The 24,922-nt window shown below is 42.4% G+C and overlaps 1 protein-coding gene across 6 annotated transcripts in view; it reads right to left on the minus strand.

Annotated features, from left to right (window-relative positions):
• Positions 1-2,134: 2,134 nt before the first annotated feature.
• Positions 2,135-24,922, minus strand: part of IKZF2 (IKAROS family zinc finger 2) — a 137,241-nt gene continuing 114,453 nt past the window's right edge. For 4 of the 6 annotated variants that reach the window (XM_048869698.2, XM_048869700.2, XM_075118123.1 and 1 more), the window contains 2 exons: positions 18,341-18,484; positions 2,135-13,836 (listed from right to left, as the gene is read on the minus strand). In XM_048869698.2, the coding sequence (XP_048725655.1) occupies positions 13,112-13,836; positions 18,341-18,484 (869 nt within the window). In that variant the 3' untranslated portion in view covers positions 2,135-13,111. Of the gene's footprint in view, positions 13,837-18,340; positions 18,485-19,431; positions 20,886-24,922 lie in introns of those variants that run through there. The other 2 variants (XM_075118124.1, XM_048869701.2) reach the window with 2 other exon arrangements.

Genomic DNA, 24,922 nt, shown 5'->3' on the forward strand with positions numbered 1-24,922 from the left:
GGACGCATGTTATCCCTGTATGCTTAGCCCACAGCAGCTGACTATGCGTCACGAGCTTCCCTGAGACAAGCGTGATAGCACTCCCCGAATCAACCAGTGCTGTGGTCTCTACCCCATTTAGCTTCACTGGTCTAGTGTACATAAGTGGGGTTAGTGAGACCCCCACAAGGTGGATCAGGGAGCATGGGTCTGCCCAGTTCCCCAGGTTACCCTGCATAGGCTCCTCGGCATTGGGACACTGTGCAGCTAGGTGTCCCCACTCCCCGCAGGCGTAACATCTGTATAGAGCCCTAGGCATTCCCCGGTCTCTTGGTTTGGGTAGTCTAACATCACGATCCTCTTCCCCATCAGTGCTCTGACGCTTTGTGGCTTCTGGTGGGCTTTCAGCCCCTCTCTTTTTCCACCTGGGCTCTCCTGGTGGCCCAGTCACCCGAGCTCTAGGGCTTAGTTCTGCTAGTTTAACCCGGGGTGCTTCTTCCTTAACTGGTTGGGTCAGCTCCCTCGCTGTCCTTCGCCTTTCTACTAGCTCGAGAACCTCGTCGTAGGTGGAGGGTTCGTTCTGGCTTACCCAGGCGCGAAGGTCTGGCAGTAGTCCTCTTATGTACCGGTCGATGACCAGAACCTCTAGTATCTCCTCTGGACTCCGGGACTCAGTTTGTAACCACTTTCATGCGAGATGGATGAGGTCATATAATTGGGACCGCGAGGTTTTGTTTTCCTGGTACCTCACTCATGATATCGCTGGGCCCGCACTGTGGTCATTACCCCAGATCTGGACAGGATCTCTGCTTTCAGCTGGGGGTAGTCTGCCACAGCCTCTTCAGGCAAATCATAGTAGGCCTTTTGGGCCTCCCCACACAGGAATGGAGTGAGGGTGCCAGACCACTGTTCTCGGGGCCAAGCCTCCCACAGGGCTGTCCTCTCAAAGGCCAGGAGGTACGCCTCTACATCATCCTCCCGTGTCATTTTCTGCAGCCGTTTGCTGGCCCGCATGATCTGCGTCCCATCATGGCTGCGGTTCAGCTCTGTAAGGGCCTTTACCTGGTTTACCAGTTCCCGGAACATAGCCCGGTCTTGAGCAGCCTGGTCCATCAGCAGGCGATTAGTCTCTTGCTGCAGCCGCTCTGCCTCCTGTTGGGCGGCTGCCTGGACACGAGTAGCCTCCTGCTGGGCAGCCGTGGCTTGTATCAGTGCCCGCACTACCTCCTCCATTGCGGTGAAAAAAATAAAAATAGACCCTCTTCCCTTTTATTTTATTCTTCCTTCCAAACACCCTCCTTCTTCCGTCACGCTGTGGACACTAGATCCCACTTCTGACACCAGTTGTGACAAAGTTCCTGCTCTACCTTGATGGGTCTTGCGCTTACTGGCAGATTTGCTTGCCTTGGAGCTTCACGGCAGCCCTTAGCTTGGCCGTTTTTCTGAACCCACAGTCCAGGTCGACTCCTCCTGTGTCTGACTAGGAGTTGGGAGGATTTGGGGGGACCATAGGACCTTCCTCCTGGTGTCTGATAATGCTTGTACACCTCAGTCCCCCAACAGTCCGCTTTTTCACTCTCAGCTCCTAGTGCCTCTTGCTCCCAGCTCCTCACACGCACACCACAAACTGAAGTGAGCTCCTTTTAAAACCCAGGTGCCTTCATTAGCCTTCCTTAATTGATTCTAGCAGCGTCTTGATTGGCTGCAGGTGTTCTAATCAGCCTAATTGTCTCCAGAAGGTTCCTGATTGTTCTGGAACCTTCCCTGTTACCTTACCCGGGGAAAAGGGACCTACTTAGCCTGGGGCTAATATATCTGCCTTCTATTACTCTCCTATAGCCATCTGGCCCGACCCTGTCACAAAGGGAACAGCCCTGAACAGAGGGGGCCCAAACCTATATGCAATGAAGACAATGGACAGACTATCTTTGGCTTTAATGGGCATTGGAGCAGGGCCGTAGTTACCTGTCTCATAGCCCATCCAGTCTTTTTCATGTTTTCTGTATCGTATGAGAATTTTTTCCAATTACTGAATACGATTCACCATCATGTGTGTGATTCCTACTACACGGTTATTCGGCTATTGATGTTTTCAGTTGTAGGAAAGAAATGTATGTGAACACCAATGGCACCAGAAAGTTTGTATGGAAAACCCTTTCATGTCAGAAGTTTATTTTTATTGGTAAAATATTAAATAATATACAGAATTAAAAACTGCACTTACACTTCTGAGAAGAAATAAGTCTTGGACAAATTATATGCTTGTTCCTGAGATTCCCTATGTTTATTCCAGTAGCTGTGCACTCAGACAGTACAAACCTTTATAATATAATCCTTTTCACAAAGTATTACAAAGTTTCTGCAGCTTCTTCTTGTATTTATACACACATACAGACTCGCACTCTCACATTGCTGTACAACACTCACACACTTACACAGTATACACACACACAGGTATGATGGAACCATATTATGCACATACGCTAAAGGGAAGAAAAAGAAAATACAAGTCCCATATTTCAGTCTGCAGTGGCAAAACTGTTTAGCAGGGGTGTATAGATTTGCATTAGAGTGGCTCACGGGTACCACTGTTGTAAGGGTTGTTTCAGAACTTCTGTCATAAGGGCATATTCCCAAGTCCACTGAAGGCAGCAGGAAGATTCACAATGACTTTGAATCAGGCCTCAACCCTGATGTTTAGAGGTTTGAACGAGCTTAAACTTCTGCACCGAATTGGAACTCAACCTGGAGGAAAGCTGTTTGCCATACTACTCAATTGGTTTGCCTCTTCCTAAATGACAGATGTCAAATTCAGCCCTAGGGTAAGCAGGGTAGAACTCCACAGAAGTGATTAAAGGTGCATTCATATGCACCAAGCTTCAGGGTCAGATTCTGACACTCCTCCTCATGCTCAGCAACTTCTTGCTCCAAGAATGATCCCATTGACTTTAACAAGACCCTCGTGGAGTAAGGGGCTATTCAAAATGCCTTCAGTATCAGAATCTGGCCCTACGAGCATGAAAAATAACCTGTGGAGCTCACGAGGCTGAACGTGTTTTGCTTCTTTTAATTCAAAAGCGTCTTGGAAATAGTTTTGACAATCGGTTGGAGCCTGATAAACTCCGATTGCCCTTGCTATTATTATAAGGAAACATCCTAAATACAAATTGAAAAGACAAAAGTGGCTCCGGTACATGCACTGTAACTGCCTGTCCAAGAACTCTCAGAAGGATTTTTTATTTAGTACCTAAATACATATTTACACAACAGTGGCTTCAGTCTACTGGGAAATAGACATTTAAAAATTAGATATAAATATGTATGATATGTAAAACAAGCCCCATCTACACTTATATAAGACAACTTCAGCTCTAAAGAAGCTCTTCTGGTCTCAAGTCCTGCACTTCTTACACAGGCAAAACTCCCACTGGAATCAGTGGGAGTTTTGCCTTCGCTAAGAGGTTAGGGTCTAATCCAAAGCCCATCATGAAAGTCAATAGGAGTCTTTCTATTGAGTAGGCTTGGGATCAGGCTGCACGTGTTTTATAAATGTCCAGGATAAGTGCTTTTCTTAAGAAAAACTGTATTTAAAAAGGAACAAGAGAAACAGAGGCAATAAAATGTCTGTCCTTAGTTCAAACCATTGTATATGTTTTGATGTCAAACAAAAGCAGGGAATAAAAAAATCGGTTTTAGCCTTAGCTTTTAGTTTCTCACCTTTTGTCAGTCTGCTTTGCAATTTTAACGTATGTAAATATTTGAATCTTATCCTTTAAGGGATTTAAGATAGAGCATTTTGGTTTTTTTAATTTGTGTTGACTGAGGAAAGAAAAAGAAACTACTGTACACTTTTAAGACGTCAGGAAAATATTGCACTTGAACAGAAAAATAACCAAAAGTTTTTGTTTGTCTTTTTTTTTTTTTTTTAAACTGAGTAATATAAGCAATCTTCCATGTTTGCAAGAAGCACGTTCTGAAAGCAAGATCTAAGAATGAAGCATCAAGAGCAATTTTGTGGTCAGTGACCTCAACCCTGGAATACAACAGTAGCAAAACTTCTTTTAAAGCATTTTTTTCCAAAAGGAAAAAAAAAGTTATATGACTTTTTACTTTACAATTTTAAATCTTTCCAAACATTTGCATTAAAAGTTTCCAGTCTCACATAAAAAGATATACATTTTAGAGGAAAAAATTACAACCCGAAAATAAAACTGACTAAAAAGGAAGGCAAATATACAGTATTACAAGTACATAGGTGTGGAGTCATCTCTTTAGGTACCCTAGTTTTGACAGTGTTACAAAGATTATGTACCTTAATATTTTTTCTCAAATCAAATATTTTCTTTTTCCCCCCTCTGTTTTTAATATAAAAACTACCCTTGAGTACAAAAATATGTAAACAGCCTGTATAGCCAACGAACAAACAGAAAAAATAATAATAAACTAGATGGGCCAAAGCTATGGGAGATAAGAGTTGGCCCAGTCTTTAAGCTAAGAGAAGGAGGAGGGGAAGAGAAAGCAATAAAGAAAAAACTTTGCTACATGAAACAGGAAATGAAGATGTTCAAGCTCTGAGAATGCTTGACAATTAGTCAAATAATTGATCACAGTTTCAGAAGTTTGAACTACTACAAAAATAACCCAAAATCCTTCCCTTGTTACAGTGTGTTCAGAAATGAACATCCATTTCCAGTAAGTAATGTCAAATCTCAGTAAGTGCATAGTAGGGGATTCAGTAATCTCTGCCCCTTCACAAAGCTTTTCTTACTCTATGTCACTTGAGGTAAAAACTAAATGGCCCAATTCCCTGCTCCTTAGTTCCCACTATGGAGTCATGCTCTCGATTCTGCTTTTGCATTGGGCCTACATATTTTCCATTTGATTCACAATGAAAAGTACCGCCTACTAGTCATTCATGGATGGGGTGAAGTCTAGGACACAAATTTAAATGAATACATATTTACCGTAGAACCTCACTAATTTGTACTAGTGACTGAGGCCTAACGAGAGAGATTGAACTTTACAAGTTAGCAAATAAGGCTCTCATCCAGTAAAAGAAATTAAGCACATGCTTAACTTTAGTCCTCAATGAGTAGGCCTATTGACTTGAGTGGGACTGCTCAGGTGCTTAAAGTTAAGCATGTGATGAAATGTTTTGTTGGACTGAGGCATATGGGCTTCATCCAAAGCCCACTGGAGTCAAAAGGAGTCCTTTCAATTGTCTTCAATGGGTATGTCCACAATGCAGTGTGAACCCAGGGTTTGAACTCAGGCCGAAGCCTACCCCCCACTCCTGTCTACATACAAACTGTGCAAACCCTGGGCTGAAACTCAGGGTCCTAGAAGCCTGTGGGGGTGGAGGGTCCAAGCCTGAATCAACAGGCTTCAAGCCCTATTGCCTTGTAGTGTAGATACAGTTCCATTGGACTCATGCTCTGAGAGTATGCCAAAATATTCCACAATCCCATGGGCCAACTTTCTTTGTCCTTTGGCCAGTCAAGTCTGGTAGAAAGTCAAGTTTTTCCACACTGCACCATGAACAAAGTGGTACAGCAGCCACAATTTGGGAGGATGCCTCCAGTCTGGAATATCGGTGGTTGGACATGAGGCTGCATAATGCAATGTAGATTCTGGAGCCCCATTTCTAACTTGGTGTTACAAATGTTTGTAGACACTCAAGCCCTAGGTTAACAAACCCAGAGTCTGCTAACTTGAGTTCTACTAACCCTGGGCTTACATTGCAGTGTAGACATACCCAGTGAGTTTTGGATTAGGCCCTAAGTGAGCGATATAAAAAAAAAAAAAAAAAGAGCTAAAGCACCTCAGAACATGCTTTGAGCATTTAACTTGACAGCTGTCATTCCCTTGGACTTCATAATATTTCAGAACGTGCTCGTAAATACAGCATAGAATTTTTTGTAAAAATATTGAAGGCTTGAGTAATGATAGACTTCACTGCAGCAACCTACTGTTACATTTTTGTTGAGCGAGAGAGAGAGTCTTTTTGTATGCAGGTTAGCTAGGTTCTATGGTATGTATGAAAGGGAAAAGATCTCATATAAGGATAGAGGGTGATGAATTTATTCCCAAATGGAATGCCTGTGTGAGATTACTTCTCTCCACCCTCGTAAGACTGCGAGTGAATTGTTGGAGGCAGGAACACACATTTCCATGAATACCAAGTGAAAGGTTTAGCAATTTACCCATTTATAGAGGTATCATTTTATTGTTACACTGGCCTAGTGTTAATAACCCGGCATGGAGGAAAGTTAGCATATTACCACCTCATGAGCCTACTGTGCTCATTTCATAGTTTAAGTGTCATAGTTTAATATTGGAAAATAAATCATACCCTCCCAGGAATGCGTCATGTAAGTTCTGCATGAAGCTCAGACAACACCAAGTGATATTCTTTTTATACAGTACTACAGGAAAGTTCCCGATGGGATGTAAGGGCTCTAACTTTACATTCCAGGAGAGGTCAAATATTTGCTATATGGGGCAAACTCTTTTATTTATCTCCCACCCAGCCACTGTGAGCATGGAGGGTCCTGACCACAGGGGAACCTCTGCGTTTATTCTGTGTGGGGCCTGCTTATGTCCCAGCACACAGAGAGATTTGGGGCAGAGCCAGGGTAGATCAGCAGATCGGTGTCTACATGTTTCCAGTGGGAACTGCCAGCCCTTCGGGGGAGGGGGGAGTTACGTGGGGACTGCAGATCCCTGAGGCTACCATCGCAGCTATGGAAAGCCCTATGGTGTGATGGGAGGACTGCTGCCTTACTGACCTCTGTGGCACACTTCAGTTATTCAGGCTGTGTGCTGGGACTAGAATCCAACCCTATAGCAATGCAGGGTAAACTGTTGGGAAAGTGGCAGGAATGGGTCAAAAGCTAGGTCACCGGTCCCATAAGGCAAGTACCAAAAACTACTGATTTTTTCACCAAAGTATTCTGCTAATACAACCCCTAATATGAAAAGGAGGACTTGTGGTACCTTAGAGACTAACCAATTTATTTGAGCATGAGCTTTCGTGAGCTACAGCTCACAAAATTGGTTAGTCTCTAAGGTGCCACAAGTACTCCTTTTCTTTTTGAGAATACAGACTAACACGGCTGCTACTCTGAAACCCCTAATATGACACACAGCTCCGCCTGACTTGAGAAACAAATCACACTCCCTAATGCCTTTCACAGATGAGTTTTGTTTGTTTTACTCTCTCATCTTATCTGAACAATCGGCATAGCAGTGGTCCCGTAGTCTTCAAGCTTCCACCCTCCTTTTTTTTGATTATTTTTTTTAAGCTAAGCAGACTTTTGCAATGATACACTACTTTAAAGTATATTCTCATTCCATCATGCTGTTTGATGCTGTGCAATATAGCACTGAAATACACGGAGGGTTAGATTCTCAAGTTTGCAGCCTTGGTGCAATAGGGTGCAGAGAAAGGAGAAAGGTGGTATTACACCAACTTTCTGCCCCAAACCTCTTAAGTTCAGGGGGCAGGCGGGAACTTTTTCAGCCCCTGGCATTGTTTAGAGCAGCATTAGAATCCGTTTCTAAACTATGGCCATTATCCATGGCCCCAAAAGGTGCTGCCTGCCAGCTGGGGATTGCTGGAGCACACTGTGCCCTGGACATTTCCCTTCCCTTTCCCAAGACCAGGTAGTGTAGAGCCAGCTACACCACTCAGGGATTTTCCTACTCAAGGGGAAACCCCAGCTTCCTCTGTCCCACTCCGTAACATTAGTGTTTCTTTTAAATGCATTGTGAAAGGCTATGATATGAAACAGCAGCTTTCAAAATGCATTTGAAAAAGGCACGTGTACAATAAAACTTATTTGAATGACATGATACAGTGTATATACTATTTCAGAATCATAAATCTCCAGATGCTTTATGCGACACATCATCACGGATGTTAACTTTTTTTAAAAAAAATAAGACTATATAAAACTAAAGATAAAAGCCAACTAAAACAGAGCCAGTTTCATCTCACTTTTGCAAGAGCCTGCGATATTGGCTACTCTGTTAACAAATATTATCCTTCTTCTTCCTGCATATCTTAATGAAATTACAAGAAATAGTTGCTTCAAAGTAGTGAGGTAAAAGGAAGTTAACTAACTATGGAACCTTATAATTGCTACTCAGGCCCTTAGTTCAGCTTTCAAATCTTCTGGTAGGTATAACTGGAATAAATCACTTTTTGGAGTTAGAAACTGTTTGTTCTTTTGTGGACTCTTTTTTCCCCTGTGCATCCATAAGAAAAGTGCAGAAGGCCAGCCCCTTAAGTCCTATAAAAGCCCAATTTCAAAGGACTGAATTTCATTCAGACTGGATCCTGCAAAGCAACGAGCATTCTAGCCCCTATCCAGCAAAGCACAAGTTTAAAACAGCAATTTGGAGAGTTAATCAAATGTTGAATTTCTGTACTTGGTGATGTATGAACTCTGTGACTGGTGCCCTAAAGTTAGAGAGGCTAATACTGCAGGTAAGAGTCAGGGTGATTTACAAAAACAGGTTCTCTAAGTAGAGACCAATATAGGTTAATGTTGAGACATCTTTCATGGATGGAAGCACTTTTTAAGGAGAATGCAATTGCTTTAATCTCCTTAAGTATGTGGTAAAGAGCTGGTTTTATACAAAAATCCTATATATTTAGTTGTGGATTCCTAAATCAATTAAAAGGGCTTTGGCTGTAAAACTCATTAGCCACAATGATGGACAGAATCTTATCAAAAGCTCTGTGCACCCAGCCCTGGGTCATATCAAAACCAGAACTTGCACCTGTTTAGACCGAGTCTGAATCTGGCTCTCTTCCCCCTTACAAATCTAGGTAAAGAGTTTATTGGCAGGGACATTTGAGGAAAAAGCTACTTGTAACCAAATATGGGAAATGCTCACAGAAAGCAAATTCTGAATTTTTAAACACAAGTATTGGAATCGAGTTTTGAGTCAAAAGACTTATGTGTGTCTACCCAAAACTAGCCAGCGTTTAGCACATACTTTGAACAAATGGCTAGTGATCAATAGCAAATACTTGGAGCCAACTGCTCTGCGAGGGGATAATCCCCAGACTGCTGAAATTTCTTAGTAAATAATTTTGAATAACCATTGAATTTGATGAAGTCAATAGCTGCTCTTAGAAATCCGCAAACAGCAAAAGAGAAAAAATCATCATCTGAGGTCCCAGTCCTGCAGGCTCAGATTTGTGGGCAGACCTGTAAGTCAGTAAGGAACCCCACTGCAATCTCCATTGAGTCGTCCTTGGTATGTGAGCTTGCAGAACTGGAGCCTACATTATCGACTGCGTACTACTCTCTTCACTGTAATCCCCCATAGACATGCATTTGCTGATTATGCTAAAATAAGATTTAGCCCAAACCTTTACTCAAAACTTGAACTGAACTTAAACCATTCCCCCTAAAAGCACCCTGAAGAGATGAAAAACAATAGTGAGTTTTAAGAAAAAATGACAATACATATTAATGTGTTCCCCCCACCCCCCGCGGTTTTGATCTAGACAGGAATTTCAACTATCAAAAGGTGATGACTAAAATTATGCTGTCCCTCTGACACTCCTGCACAACCCCAGTATGACAAAGATGTTCTCTGTGCGTCTCTGTGGTATTAGGGGCTAGTGCTATGTCACGGGGCGTTCCTGCCAATATGCACTTCTCCCTGTGACAGCTTCTAAAATGGCAGCACTCAGGGTTGATCTCACAGAGCTGCACTGACCTGCCAAGTGATTCTTGAATAGCACCCTATAAACTGCATTGACTGCAAAGAGGAAAAAAAAGGGTTAAGATCACTGAAAGGGACAAAAGACACACTGGGCTGTGGAGAATGCATCATCAATTAAGAAGCGTACTGGCTCACGCTGGGTCAGACTATGGCCAGCTCCTGGGTGCGTACACAAAGGGATCTTCCCACTCCTTTCCCTCTCCTATGCCCTTGTGCTAGCTATCCCAAGGAGCCCACTGTCACCCTGGCTACAGAAGCAACCACAGTTTGCACTCCCTTAGAGGTGCAGCAATGGGCTTGACATCCTCCGTTCTTGCCAGCTCAGGCAGGGCATTTCTCAACGCCTTTCCATGCTCCACACCGCCCCCAGCACGGGGCCAGCGACTTCGAGAACTTTTTATTTTACAGATTGTTCTTCAAGCAGCTGTCATGGTTGGGCAGAATTTACGATCACCTTTTAAAAGAGAGGAAATCACGCCACAGCTAGGGAAAATGCACATGGGGCCAGGAAACCATTCAGGGAACATCCCAATTGTCACATTGGGGATGGGCGGGAGGGATAGCTCAGTGATTTGAGCTTTGGCCTGCTAAACCCAGGGTTGTGAGTTCCATCCTTGAGGGGGCCATTTAGGGATCTGGGGCAAAAAATTGGGGATTGGTCCTGCTTTGAGCAGGGGGCTGGACTAGATGACCTCCTGAGGTCCCTTCCAACCCTGATAATATTCTATGATTCTATTCTATTCTATGATTCTATAGAGGAGGCAAGGCACAGGTCACGTCATGAGAGAAATCACATGGATCTCAGGTTATGGGCAAAGGGTGGGGACAACCACATATAATACCTTTGTCAATGCCCTGCTTCCTAGTCCTCCCTCTCCACAATGGGAACATGGCTGCTTCTGGAGCTATGCCATTGTGGTTGTGCCCAAACCGTGCCCCTGCACCCCCAGCCCAGACAGTGGGGTTTTCAGAGTGTGAAGGGGGAACCCAGAGGACACAATGCTAACTTGATCACTGCCATCTCCAGCAAGGTAATCCCCATGGGTTTTCATGGGGAAGATGTCACAGAATACAGCCATCTCTCAGTTCTGTTCCTAGCGCACAACCTCAACAGCCACAGAGAATCAGCCCTACCGAGCAGAGGTGGGGCAGAGGAGGAACTGCTATCCTATTCCACATCCCCTGGCTGATTGCAGTTCCCTTCTTTTCCCATTAATAGAGGAGAATGTATGCCCTTTAATAACTAACCTTGGAGTCAAAGAAAGAGTTCAGTGGTCATGAGCAGGATATTAGCTACTCTGATTGTGCCAGGCACAAGAGAATGAGAGAAATAGGGGCAGCTAGTCTTGCCTGAGCTTTATCTGTATCAAAATTAATAAGGGCAGAAGAAAAAAAGATGTCAAGGACAATGTTGGAACCAGCTCTTTGTATCTGTCTCTTCAAAGTCCATTCTTTCCCATCCTTGATAGCTCTCACATTACATAAGGCGACATTTCTATCCATACTGTATTATAATTAATAGGCTACTGCTAAACTTTACCAGCTCCTACTTAATAGCATTTCAGTGCCGGGAAACAGTCATCAGGTAATCTGGCCATGATCTACTGTATCCTTTCTAAACACAGGTTCTAACTGCCAAGTGTGTCGCCATAAAAAGATTTCAATCAATACCACTCAGCTCCTACTTTCTAATGCTGCAGGTCTGGCAAGATAAGAAAAACAGACTGAAACGAGCAAGTGGGGATTCATTATGGCCTCATCTTGCAATTGCGTATGCACTTAAGTAACTTTACTCATGTGAAAAGTTCTCATTGAACTCAACGAAGGTACCCACGTGGAAAATGGCTATGCACTTGTGCAAATGTTTCCAGGTTAAAGCTCTATTTTTGCAGTTCACTTTCAATAATGATTGATATAAAAAGAGTTGGGTTTCATGTTGGGTTTAAGCTTACTTTTTGTAGAGCTACTCAACCTACAGGATTTTGTCTGGGGCTTCTGTCTTGCATTGTCAGAAAAAGAAAAGGAAAAAAAAGAGAGTTTGCATTGTTCTTGTTTGGTCTGTACCTAAATGGCCTGATCACACCAGCTTTTTTTCCCCCTGCAGTGAAATTAGTAAGTGTCAATAATACTAAATCAAACTAACCTTAGTGCCTCTAGCTCATGTACCCATTTTCCTAAAGCGTGAAGTGATATCAAATCAAATTAGCAATTGTTTTTCTGCATGGCTTTCACACTCTCCTAGAGCAGAGGGTGTGCATCAAAATCTGCAAGGGCTTCTATCCAAAAAATAAAGAGGAATTAAGGATACTAGGTAGTCACTGATTCAACAAATCACAAAGCAAAGGATTCATTGGAGAGGTGGCTAGCTAGGGCCAGATCTTAAGCTGCTGTAGCTCAGAGTATTCCACTGAAGTCAATGGAGCTCACAGCAGCAGAACCTCTTCAGTAAACTGCAGAATTTGTATTCACTCCTAGGATATCTACTGCCCTAGAAGCTAGGTAAAAAAGTGTTATTTGTAAATGCTGTTTCTTAAAAACACATGGTGCCATTAAGTAGGTATGGATACTAGGAGGTCTATAAGAAGCCAGTGAGTCAACACAATGATGGAATAATAGCAAATCAGCAATTCTAAAAACGTGCTTCATAAGTTAAGTAAAATAACATCACAGAACCTCAAACCTACCACAGGAGGTCCCAAGACTTATGAAACTAAACTCTTGTTATGTGGTACAGTGTTACACATACATATTTTATACATTCCACAGGGGAAGTAAACACAGAAGCCATGGACATAGCTCACCCATGGAAGTAATTTTGCAAGGAATATTGACTTTGATTCGTGCTCCTAAATCCCTAAAATAAAAGAGTTTTGCTTTAAAAATAATTGTTCATTCTGTAGAATACAATTGTCCACTCCCCCCATCTTCCCCACCATAGCTATACATTTGAAAGGGCTTTCCTCTGAAATGTTTCTACCTATTTGCCTGAAATTATTAATCTACAATTGGGTGGCAACTCATTATGACTTTAAAACACCTACCAGAGTTGAGCGATATCCAACATATGACATGATGTACAGCTAACTGTGACAGATATGGACTGCCTTTCAATTCCCACAAAATATGCAAGACAGATCACCAAAACAGAATGACAGCAACAACACAAAACTCTCTCATCCCTTCCCTTCCTTCCTTCCATTCTTAAACTGGGCAGAGAGACTGAGGTTGGGTCCATACAATAAGGTTAATAATAATAATTAAACAACAGCAACAAACAAACAAACAAACAACAACAAAAGGTGGGTCAATGAAAAGTGGGATTGTAAGTGCAGTACTTCTTCATGTGCAGTTCTTCTACTTCATAAGAGTCCCCTTTGGATGAGAAGGCCTAGTGGAATGTATGCTCCCCTCGAACAATGTGCGATGAGAACTCATAGCGGTCCTGGCTTCGATACCCACAAATGTTGCATTCTAATGGGTCCCGGTAGCCATGACAACCCATGTGGATGGTGTACATGACGTGGTCTAGGAAAAGAACTCGACAGTGCTCACATTTAAAAGCCCTAATCTGCTCCCCTTCTCCATTGAAGACCTTATAGATATCCTTTAAAGAGCCCTTAGAAGCCTTTGTGGCATCCAAAGCCTTGGTGTCCTCCTTCATGTAAGCTGGGCTTTGCTTCCTCTTGGGATTTAAGGCAGGGTTTCCTTGGTAGGATTGGCGGTCTTCATGGCTGCTCTCCGAGTCAGTAGAATCCAGGCAGCTATTGCTGGGGGAGGCCTCTCTTTCCTGGGGTCGACTCTTTGGTCTGATGAGGGAGATAGGGCCGTCCATGTTGTTTTCATGACTGTCAGCTGTTTCCCTGCTAATGGGCCTTTCTATCCTGTTAGGATGATAGACCTGAGCATAAGCTGAGCTGATGACCGGGGCCACCTCTGCAATTGTGCTTGGTGTGTGGTGCATCAGGGGGTGAAGTGCGTCAGCTCCAAGGTAGTTGATTGCATTGTTGATGGCTTGGTCCATCATGTGAGACTGCATCAGTTCAGCCTCTTTCTCATAGGTTAAGTTCATATCAAAGTGAATATCTGGATAGCCAAATCTCATGATCTTTTCACCTAAAGGTAAGAACAAAATGAATGAGAAAAAGAAAGTCACCTAGACATTCAACTGTAACAGAGAAAAACCCTGTGTTAGGCCCAGAGTTTAAGGCAAGAAGGAACCATCTGATCATCTAGTCTGACCTGTATATCACAGGCCATTACACACCACCCAACCATCTCCACACTAAGCCCAACAATTAGACCAAGGTATTACAGCCCTCAGGGGACTAAACTATGGTGGGCCACAGGCAAAAAACAGGAGGGAACAAGGTGCACCAGCGCCTAGACCTCTACAGTGGCAGGGAAAGGATTAAGTGAGATATACCAAGATCATCCTAGCAGGTGATCCCTGCCCCACGCTGCAGAGGAAGGCAAAAATCCCCCAAGGTCACTGACAATCTGACCTGGGGGAAAATTCCTTCCCAACTCCATATATTGTGGTCAGTTAGGCCCTGCACATGTAAGCAAGAACCAGCCAGATGAGCACCTAGGGGGAAAAAAAAAAAAAGCTCTGTACCACCTCAGAGCACCACCCCATTCAGCCCAGTGTCCATCTGTAGTCATGGCCATTTCTGATGCTTCAGAGGAGTGAGCAATAATCAAACCAAACCAAAAATCCAATCCAAAACCACAGAATACACTGGAGAAAAAAAATCCCTCACTGTCCCCTGCAGATGACCGGCTGTGTTCTTGACTGAGGGTGAAATTCATCCCTGGGCAGAGGGACAGCACCAGGCACCATTCAAGTGCCACTTCAGCTCTATTTATGGTGTTTTGGTCTTACGTGAGCCCTCTGCCCAGAGATGGAATTGCACCCTCAGCGCAGGCAGTCTTGAGTCTTAACTCTAGATAAGCCTATGGCTGGTATGAATTCCAGACCTGCTGGAAACCATCAGATGATGTCCTCTGTGCTCCAAATGAGGAAATATGGGACCATCTCCTCGGCTGATGGAAAAGAATGTAATTCTATTGACATCAATGGAGCTACACCAGTTTATATCACCAGACTATCAAGCCAAAGGTGTTTTATTTTTCAACATAAGATTAAATCAGCCATGATGCAGAGGCACCTGCATGAGACACCCATCATGGCTCACATCTCACAGTGAGGCTGTATTGAGGGGGATGTCTAAACAATGGCCTTACAGGACAGCAATACTGGGGCCTAACAAACCTACAGACCCGTAAGTGTGCAGCTGCAGTGGCCTGCAGAGGTGGTGAAGGGTGGTTGCATCTGCCCATAGACTGCAGTAGTGGATGCAGGAAGTGGGAGGCTGAGCTGAAACCACAGGTCCTAGGTTGGGGTTGAATTTTGCATTTCACTCAATTATTCAGGCAGAAAGAAACATCTCTTTTAGAGAACACAGTCTCTATATATCAGGTTACTGATATAACAAAAATAACATGTATTAGTTTAGTTTATCCACAGCAGAGGCTAAACAAGTATCACTTTTGCTGACATAAGTCAAGTCTATAAGGTATGATTTAGCACTGTGTTACTCCAAATGTAGACTTATATGACCCTGTTAAAACAGTTGAGGTACAGCAGTGTAAAAATGGAACAACATAGTGGTGAATCATGCCAATTATGGGGCAAATTCAGTTCTGACACAAGGTACGTCTCCACTGATATGAACAGTGTTACTTCTAATTATACCTAGGCTGAATCTGGCCCCACTTCTTTTCCAATTATATTATTGTATGGCATCATATAAATGGGAAGGTCAATTAACAGCTCTTTAAAAAGTTTTGTTTCTGTTTTTTTAGTTGAAAAGTTAAGGTTATGTTTTAAAGGTACTGGATAGTGGATTTTATAAACTAAACAACTTTGTTTGTTTTCATTCTCTCACCACATCCCACTCTATCACCCGACAGAAACACATGTATCCTCACCACTGCAAATAAATTAATTCAGGCAGCCACAAATGTCACTACTTTGTCTGTCCAGGAACTTAAAAACCTCAAACTTCTCTTTCAATTTTTGGAAAATCTGCCTGGGGCAAAAAGCATACACACAAAAGAAACAGGCACAATCTCAACTCTCCTGAAAGGCATCAGTACCTTTCAATATTGCAACACTTTATTTTCATCACCTGTAATAATAAATACCAGATATTCCACTCCCTTTGCCTTGTCTTAAAATGATGTATATAAAGAGAAATGATTTTACATTATACATGGAACAATTAGGTTATATTCTCAGAGTCCGCACATCACTTATGCTTGGGAACTCAGACCCTGAGTCAGCAAACTACTTATGTATGTGCCTAATCTAAAGTATGCAAATAGTCCCACAGACTTCAATGGCATTACTCGTGTGCTTCAAATCAGGCAACAAGTTAAAGCACCTGGGGTGAATCAGAGCCTTACTATGGTTCTCCAAGGCTGACCACAGTGACATTATAATTTAGCACACAAATTAAAAACAAAAACAAAAAAACAGGAGCATAAAATACGCCATTTACTCAACAATGTAGATGTCAGAGAAACATGATGAGGAGAGGTAAAGCACAGGAAAATGACTGGCTTAATTATATGCAATAGGTTTTAGGTTTGTTGGTTGCCATCAAAAAGTCTCTTTTTAGGCTTTACCAACTGCAGGATTTTCTAAATTGACATCATAGCCTTGCGCTGAAAGTGCTGCCAGTTGTGATCATTATCTTGCTGTGTGGTGAACTCCTCAGACCTCGTTTTTGTTCCTTTCACAGGCCTCATTTATTAACTTCACCAGACTTAAAGAAAACACTCAAGTTGCTTAGGACCTGCATTGCTCTGTTCCTTCAGTTACGAACCAGAATGTTTCACCATAACTGTAAAGATCTTGGGCTGAGTTTTAAAAAGGGAACGTGACATACAAAAATAAATAATAATGCAAAAATGTACAGGGACAGTACATTTTAATTCACCATATGCGCCACACAATACAAAAGAAACATTTGACACCCATATTTCAACACATGTTAACATGGCTTTCATTTTAAAATCATTTCTTCTTGGTCAAATAAGTATTGAAAAGTAACTTGTCAGATTTATCTGTTGAGGTTCTTTAGGACTATGAGATCTTTCATTCTAATTATGCTCACTCTACATTAACTGAAAGATGAAACAGTTTATCCCTTAATTATCTTACTGTGTATTACCAAACAAACCATATATTTATAGCCAGATCAAGGAACATAAGAACTACAATACTGGATGAGACCTGTGCTCCATCTAGGCCACTATCATATTTTAGTACCAGATGCTTCAGAGGAAGGTGCAAGAAACCCTACATAGGCAATTATGGAATAACCCAACCACAGAAAAAGTTTCTTCCTTACTCCCATTAACTATAGGTCGGCTTATGCTTTGAAGCATGAGAGTTTTTATCTCTTCTGTATTATTTAATCCTTACTATAACTATGCTGGATATTATGTAAACCATACAAGTGCCCAGTTCTCTTTTGAATCCTGATTAGTTTTTAGTGCCAGTGACATCACGTGGCAATGAATTTTACTATCTAATTTTGCATTGTGTGAAAGTGTGTTTCCTTTCATCGGTTTTAAATGTGCTGCCTTTTATTTTCATTGACGACCCCCGCGTTCCTGTATTATGAGAGAAAGTGAATAGAAGTGTCCTATCTACCTTCTCCTTACAATTTGTTATTCTGTATACCTCCACTATTTCAACAGATCTCTCAAGAACTTCTGTGCCTTAACACTGGGTGCAACCATTCTCTCCGCAATTACTAGCACCATTTGCAGCATACCACTTTCCCTTCCTTCTGAAATTTCAGTCAGAGCGCACGTACTGTGGTCCATAACCAAGGCTCCTCAGAGACTGCTGACCACAAAAGTGCAGAAAAGCTGTGATAGATACAGCATGGGAAAATTCAAGCGTATGCTTTCATGACCTTCTCCTAAATACCACTGTACGTCCTTAAATTTCACCCAGTTACCCCTGTATTGAACCCAAAAACTTGTGTATGAGCTCTGAAGGATCAATAAATGTGCTGTTTCACTTGGAATACGGGCTTCTTTCAATAAAAGCTGCAACATATCACTTTCACACGCGTGCATATCAGGGAGGCAATTTCCATGTTGCCAATTCTCACAGTTGTATCACAAGTCTTGAGGGCGTTTTTTTAGCCTTCAGCTCCTGGAGTCAGGTGATTACATAAGAATCTCGGCTTTCACTACACAAGTAAGTCTCTAGCCCTCACAATGACTGAGAAAAGTTCGAAAATATGACCTAAATGCACCCTAAAGGCTCAAACACCAAAAGGTATAATTTAAAATCTCAAGATTTTGGGGGCCTGACTCATGAGTTTTAGGGATGACAATATTGTAATCCAGCCACTTTCAGGTTGTTTTCTGCTTTGATTTAATCATCTCTCAATTGTTTCGCCCTTCCCCCTCCCCAATCATGCTCAATTCTGAGAGTGCAGTTTTCCCCTTAGATCTTTTGACTGTTCTTAGGTGTTAACAAATAACCTATTCCTACTCACTAAGAATAATAAAAATGCTCTCTCAAGCTTACCCACAAACTTCTGTGGGGTGGAGCTTTTACGCTTTCCCATGTTGCTTGTCAGCTTCTCTATAACAGCAGGTCTCTCAAAAGGCACCAGAGAAATATTGTTGTCCATCCCAGGCTCTCGTTCCTTACCATCTTCCATAGGAGGTACTACGTAAAACCAAAAAGTCACATCAGACAGGTCTGTCTACACTTAAGAGATGGCACTAACTATTTTGAGCCCTGGAGACTACAGTGCATATTAAAATACCAGTGAAACAAGGTGCAAGGAATACAATTGGCAATGAAACAGCATTAAAGTTTGAGCAGTTAGGGCCAAATTTTCAAACGTCGGCCTCTGATTTTGAGTGCTTCCTTGTGGGAGCTGTCACGTGCGCTGCACTTTTGAAAATCAGCCTTGAGACCTGATTCTCCGTTGCCTTCCACTTTGTGTATTCAGTGACACCAGTGCGTAGTGAGAGTGAATTACTATCCTTCTGTCTTGATAGCATTTTATACTCCCTTTGCTCCCATGTCAAAAGGCGCATGGCAATGGAGATTCAGGTCTCTTCTGACTGAAGCTGAGCACCCAGAAATGGAGGCTTACAAAATCAAAGTCCTCTTTTGAAAATATGGGCTTTAGTGTGTATGTCCTTTTTCCATGCTACTCTTCCAGGCATAATGCATCTAATTTATAAGATCATCATCTCATAGTTTTCCGGTTCAGGTGAATAGCATAAAACGGAGGTTCTAAAAAACATTCTCAATCACCAGTGAATGTCAAGATTCCCTTGTGGACATCTACCCACCCTTTGCAATCCATGGACAACCTCCTTACCCACGGAATAACATCCCTGTGGCAGCTACCGGAACTACTTACATGGAAGAGGAATACTTGGAAAATAGGTATGTATTTTCAGCTGTCTTTGAAGCAAAAAAGAGACATTAATGACACCTTCTGTTATTGCTTATTTCACCCTCCATCTCATGCCTGGTCTGATTCTCTCCGCTGGAAATAAGGGGCAGGCACCAGAAACACATGAACAGCAAGTACTCCATGGACCACTAACTACTTTTATATGCCTAGCTGAAAAAAAACAAACCTTATGACTGCTCACCTAATACTTGAGTAATACTTGGTTTTCTTGGGGCTTCTTATTTACAAGCACAAGAAGATAAGTTAATTTCAGTGGAACTATCTGACGGGCACCAGCTGAGGATCAGGCCGACAATTTCTGAATCATTCCAATTCATCGCAGTAGGCTGAAGAATTTATGGATGACAAAAGGCAATGCCAGTTGTTTCAATTGTTCCATAGCATTGAATCTAACAAATAGACTCATTGTCCCAGATTCATTCACAGAAGGTAGCTTTGGTTGAAAAGGTTCAACGATCAGTGTCCTTGTGCTAGTTGGAGGTTAGTAGGAGCTATGGTTATGATTTATACTTAAGGATTCCTGGGCAGCAAACCAAAACAGGTTTCTGGAATGGCAGAGCAAACAATTGCTCTCATCTGTATGACCTGTGGGCCCCATCCTGCTCTCCTTACTTAGGCAAAACTCCCACTGAAGTCAAAGGAAATTTTGCCAGAATAAGGAGAGCGGGATTGGACCCTAAATCTTGTATTGTTCCCTTCTTTTTCCTCACACCATGGCAACTTCCTTAAGACTCAGTTCCCAAGGACTTTATCGTGTACTCCTCACGCATGAGTGTAGTGTGTGTGGAGACTGCAAGATTGGGCCTGACTCAGCACTGCAGTACTCCACTGTGACTCCACTGACATCAGTGCTAATGAATCTCCTATTCTTAAACATGTGGCTATTTGGTAGCACAATACACATTAAAATGAGGTAGTAAAAGCATTGCCTTCGCCTCCTAAAAAGGAAGAGCAAATACCCGGCAATTACAAAATAAAAGACCTGTTCTGGTGAACTTCTCAACTCAGACATTCAAGAACACGGGACAGTTTATTCTATTGATTCCATTTGTGTTTTGTGCTGCTAGGGAAAGCTGAATGCTTTGAGTCTCAGAATTCAGCATATGCTGTAAAATGATTTACTCTGCTACCTTTTTATTTGTACAGGATGCTCCTACTGAGGAGCACAATGATTTCTCATTTACCAAGGAATCCTGCTGGCACCAGTGAAAATAATGGAAGAGAAACAGCACAAATACAAAATGCAATCAATGTTTACAAAAATGGTGTGTGGTATGCAAGTGACCTAATTAATAACAGTGCAGACTTCGAGGCTTGGGGTAACAGTCAGCAGACTGGACTGAGGAAGACTACTTAGGTCACTTGGGCTGCTCCAAAGAAACCTACAATAGGCCTAGTTAGGGATGTATTGAAAACACGGGGAGATTTTCAAAGACACAAGTGGCAGCAAGGAGACCCAGTCCCATTGATGTTCAATGGGAACTGGGTGCCGAGCTGTTCTTTGTGCTTAAAAAAAAAAAAAGTGTCACCATGTACACTACGGGTGAAATCCTGTCCCTATTGAAGTCAATGGGAAAACTCCCATTGACTTCAATGGGGCCATAATCACACCCTCTATTAAGATAAACTGATGACCGTCTGCCCCTGCTATACATTACACGAGACTTTCTTGGGGGAAAATCCTGGGAAGTGCTCAGTGCTCTCCATTCCCATGGTAAATGGGTGTTAAGAGCACTCTGCACTTCACAGGATTGCATCCACATAGGCCTGAAAGACTCCATTGACTTTAATGGTCACTTGAGTCCCCGGCTCATCATATTCATTGATATCTCATATAAAGGCTAAATAGTAGCTAAAAAAGTGCCAACACCCCTGTCTTGGATAAAGGTATGTGAAATGTCCTAGGTGAAATTTGACCAATGTACAACTGGACTTCTTTCTTCCATTGAAAGCGAGAAGTCTTCACCAAAATTCCTTACAATTAATAAATTAGGCAAGGATTTTGCTCTGACTCGTCTGTGGAATATCACAATCAATACAGTGCCTGCTTTCATATTTCTGAAACTGATAGTAAGAGAGGGTTGCTCCACATTTAACAACACGTGGCGTCTATTATCTGGTTCAATACGAGACTAGGGCATGGGACCTTTGCCAATACAGTCAAGTTCCAAGTGGAAACATTACTGTTTCTGACCCTCTCCAATATTTATGTTACTGGGAAGATAAATTGCCAAGATGTGATTGGTTATGTAGATTTCAGGAAAAGGAACAGCAACAAAAACAACCAATCCCTGAATTTGTTAAACCATCAATCAATCAATTTGTTAAACCACCAGAAATCAAGATTAGATTGGTTAGATGTTGCCAGAGTGGAAACTTGAAGGGTGAAACTGAACATCATGCCATTGCACATATTTAAAATCGAGATCTATTATTTGAGTTTTTCTTTAAAAAAAGGAATGCATCATATATGTTAAGAAACAACTGACAAGAGATTATGTCTATTTCCTATATGCTGTAACACAAGGCACCCTGTTTTGATTTGCTTTTAATTTTAGGGAAAAAAAATCAATACCTAAGTAAAAGCCAAAAACCAAAGTCCACATAATTCACCGAGGAATATCAGTGTTATAAAATAGAAAACCAAACCAAGGAAGATAACACACACTCAAAACTAAGGCCCAAGGTCCACAAAGCATCTCTATTCAACAAAGACGAAGTACTGCAAAGGATATGCTTAAGTGCTTTTCTGAGAGGGGATGGACTTAAGCAGGCACTTAAGTGCTTTCCTGAACTGGAGCCTAAGCAAAGATGATGAGTTTCCTCTGACATTTGCAAGAGAGGATATTTGAAGTAACACTACCTTGTTAGCCCATCCTTTCAGTAAACAGACCTAGACAGTGTTCAGGTGACAAGAGTTGAGGAACACTGCTTCAGAGCCTCCATTTCCTTGAAACTAAGGGAACTGTAGATTAAAAGGCTGGACTCAAAGCAACTTTTAGTTTGGGGGTTTTTTTAGTTGTATGAAATCACACACATGTAATAAGAGTCTGTGCATAATTCAAGCAACAGAGAACACTGCATAACAAAAGTAAAAACAGTCACTCAGGACTTTTTTGGTCCCTGAATGTTGCTTGAAATAGTAACGCTATGCTGGTTTACATCAGCTGAGGCTCTTGACCCTAAGCCTTCTTTGCTCAGCTCACATTAACGATATTAAAAAATATGACAGGGAAAATTCTCATGGATCCTGGAGTCAGCATTGAAACCAGAATTCTACTCAATTATGTAGGAATAAAAGGACCCATCATCTGTAATGTGTCAAGCTGACTTTTGGGAGGTGCAGAGGGCTGGACTCCCTCTCTCTCTTATTTTTGGGGTCCTAAATAAGCAAACAGAGTAACCATGAAGCATCTATTTTGAAGAATTTCTCTAGCCTTTTTCTCTGTCAAGATAAGAGCATAAGAACGGCCATACTGGGTCAGACCAAAGGTCCATCTAGCCCAGTATCCTGTCTTCTGGCAGTGGCTAATGCCAAGGGCCCCAGAGGAGATGAACAGAACAGGTAATCATCAAGTGATACTTCCTGTCACCCATTCCCAGCTTCTGGCAAACAGAGACTAGGGACACCATCCCTACCCATCCTGGCTAATAGCCATTGATGGACCTATACTCAATGAACTTATCTAGTTCTTTTTTGAACCCTGTTAGAGTCTTAGCCTTCACAACATCCTCTGGCAAAGAGTTCCACAGACTGACTGTGCATTGTGTGAAAAAAAATACTTCCTTTTGTTTGTTTTAAGTAGAATCATTTACTGGTGCAAATGTGTAGCTAGGGTTGAAAGTTTGTCTTTGATTTTTCTTAAAGATCACAGATTATTCATGATCACTGCTATAGACATCCAGCACTGGTCTCCATTATACTCACACAGGGCTGGGACCCAGGAAACCTAGAGTTAGAGGTCCCCAGACCAATTTTTCACCTGGGAGGGCCAGCACTGCCCAGCCTGCTACCTCATGGCAACTTTCTTCTGGCAAGTTGTCTGCAAGTGAGCTATCTGCTTTGCTGTAGCAGGCTGCATGGTTTCTAGCCACAAGGAAGGGCACATCAGTGGCATGCTAGTGGACTAAGCAAGAGACTGAGAGCCAGAAACTTCTGCATTTTAACCCATGCTCTGATAACCTAACCCCCTTTGTGGCTTTAGTTAGGTGATTTATCTATCTAGAAAACAGAGACGATGATACTTACCTTCTTCACAGGGCTGTTGTGAGAATGAATGAGTAAATGAATGAATGAAGGACCAAATTGAGCAGAATGCATAAACACCCCTCCAAGGGGTGCCCCCAGCTTATTAGAACAGCTCACCTTGGCAAAAAAAATTGTTAATCGTTGGCAAGGATGCACGGGTTCCAGCACAAACAGCTGGGCTCCCCTTCCTCCCATAGCAAGACACTGGTGGGGACCAGAAAATCCCCACCCCCATCTTTTTATAAAAAGCTCATCGCAGGACCACCCCAGAGAATCACTTTGCTAATTGTAGGTAGGAGTCAGTTACGCGCCAGTGGTTTCATAGATCCAGGCAAATATATTATGGCTCATTCTGGTAACATAAACTAAGAAAAGCACGGGGTAATCCCATACTGGGTATACCTCCAGAAACATAGTAAATGAGAAAACAAACAATTACAAAGACACACAAGAAAGCTCAAGTTCAGGGTGGTGCTGAGTAATTCCAAGATATCAAATGCCCCAATCAGTTAGCTCACAATAATACCGATCCTGAAAACTACACAGTATGGCAAGGGACAGAAGGAAATATGGGCACATTTTTGCACAATACATTCTTAGGGGTAGACTAAGACCTAACTTTTAGCCCTTTCGTAAGGGGCACTGCATAGCTGCGACGCCTTCGGGGAGGCTGTGGGAAGGAATTGTGTCCCAGTCAGTCACAAATCCTTGGTTTTCCCTGTGCTCCAGGGAGGAGGTAAGTTGCTGCAGTCACTTTTATAGGGCAGTGATTACATCCCTTCTTTCGCTGGCTAAGCTACACTGGCAGGCATGTTGGTAGACCAGACTCTGCTCACTGTTGGGTCAAGCTGTGGATTCGAAGAGCCTGCTGACCCAGCTCCTCCCCACCTTGCCCAAAGCAGAAACAGGTTGGCCACATAGTGGGGTGGGCCTTGTACTCCCTTGCTCACTTGCATGGCAGGAGATTTAAACACAAGGGACTTGTCTACGTGAGAAAGTTGTGCTGGATTCACTTAAGTTGTGATTTTAAACTAATTTAATTAAACCATTGGAAAGGTTGTGTGGATGCTCTTATTTGACTTTAAACCAGGCTTATTCCAGATTAATTTAAACCCATTAAGAACAGACAAACTAAATTAAACCAAACTCAGGGCTTGTCTTCACTGCCACATTAAATTGGCGCCCCTGCATTGATGCAGCAGCGCCGATGTAGCGGGCCTGGAGAAGACGTATTATGTTGATAGGAGAGCGCTCTCCCATTGACGTAATTATTCCACCTCAATGGACAACAGTTTAGGTCGATGTAAGTTACGTTGCTCGGAAGGGTGTTTTTTTCACACCCCCTGAGCAACATCACTTACATTGACTTAAGCAGTAGTGTACAAAAGCCCTAAGAGTGTTCAGACAGGGGTTTGGACAGGTC

This window comes from Caretta caretta, chromosome 11 (genome assembly GCF_965140235.1).
Source record: "Caretta caretta isolate rCarCar2 chromosome 11, rCarCar1.hap1, whole genome shotgun sequence".
Taxonomy (NCBI): Eukaryota; Metazoa; Chordata; order Testudines; family Cheloniidae; genus Caretta; species Caretta caretta.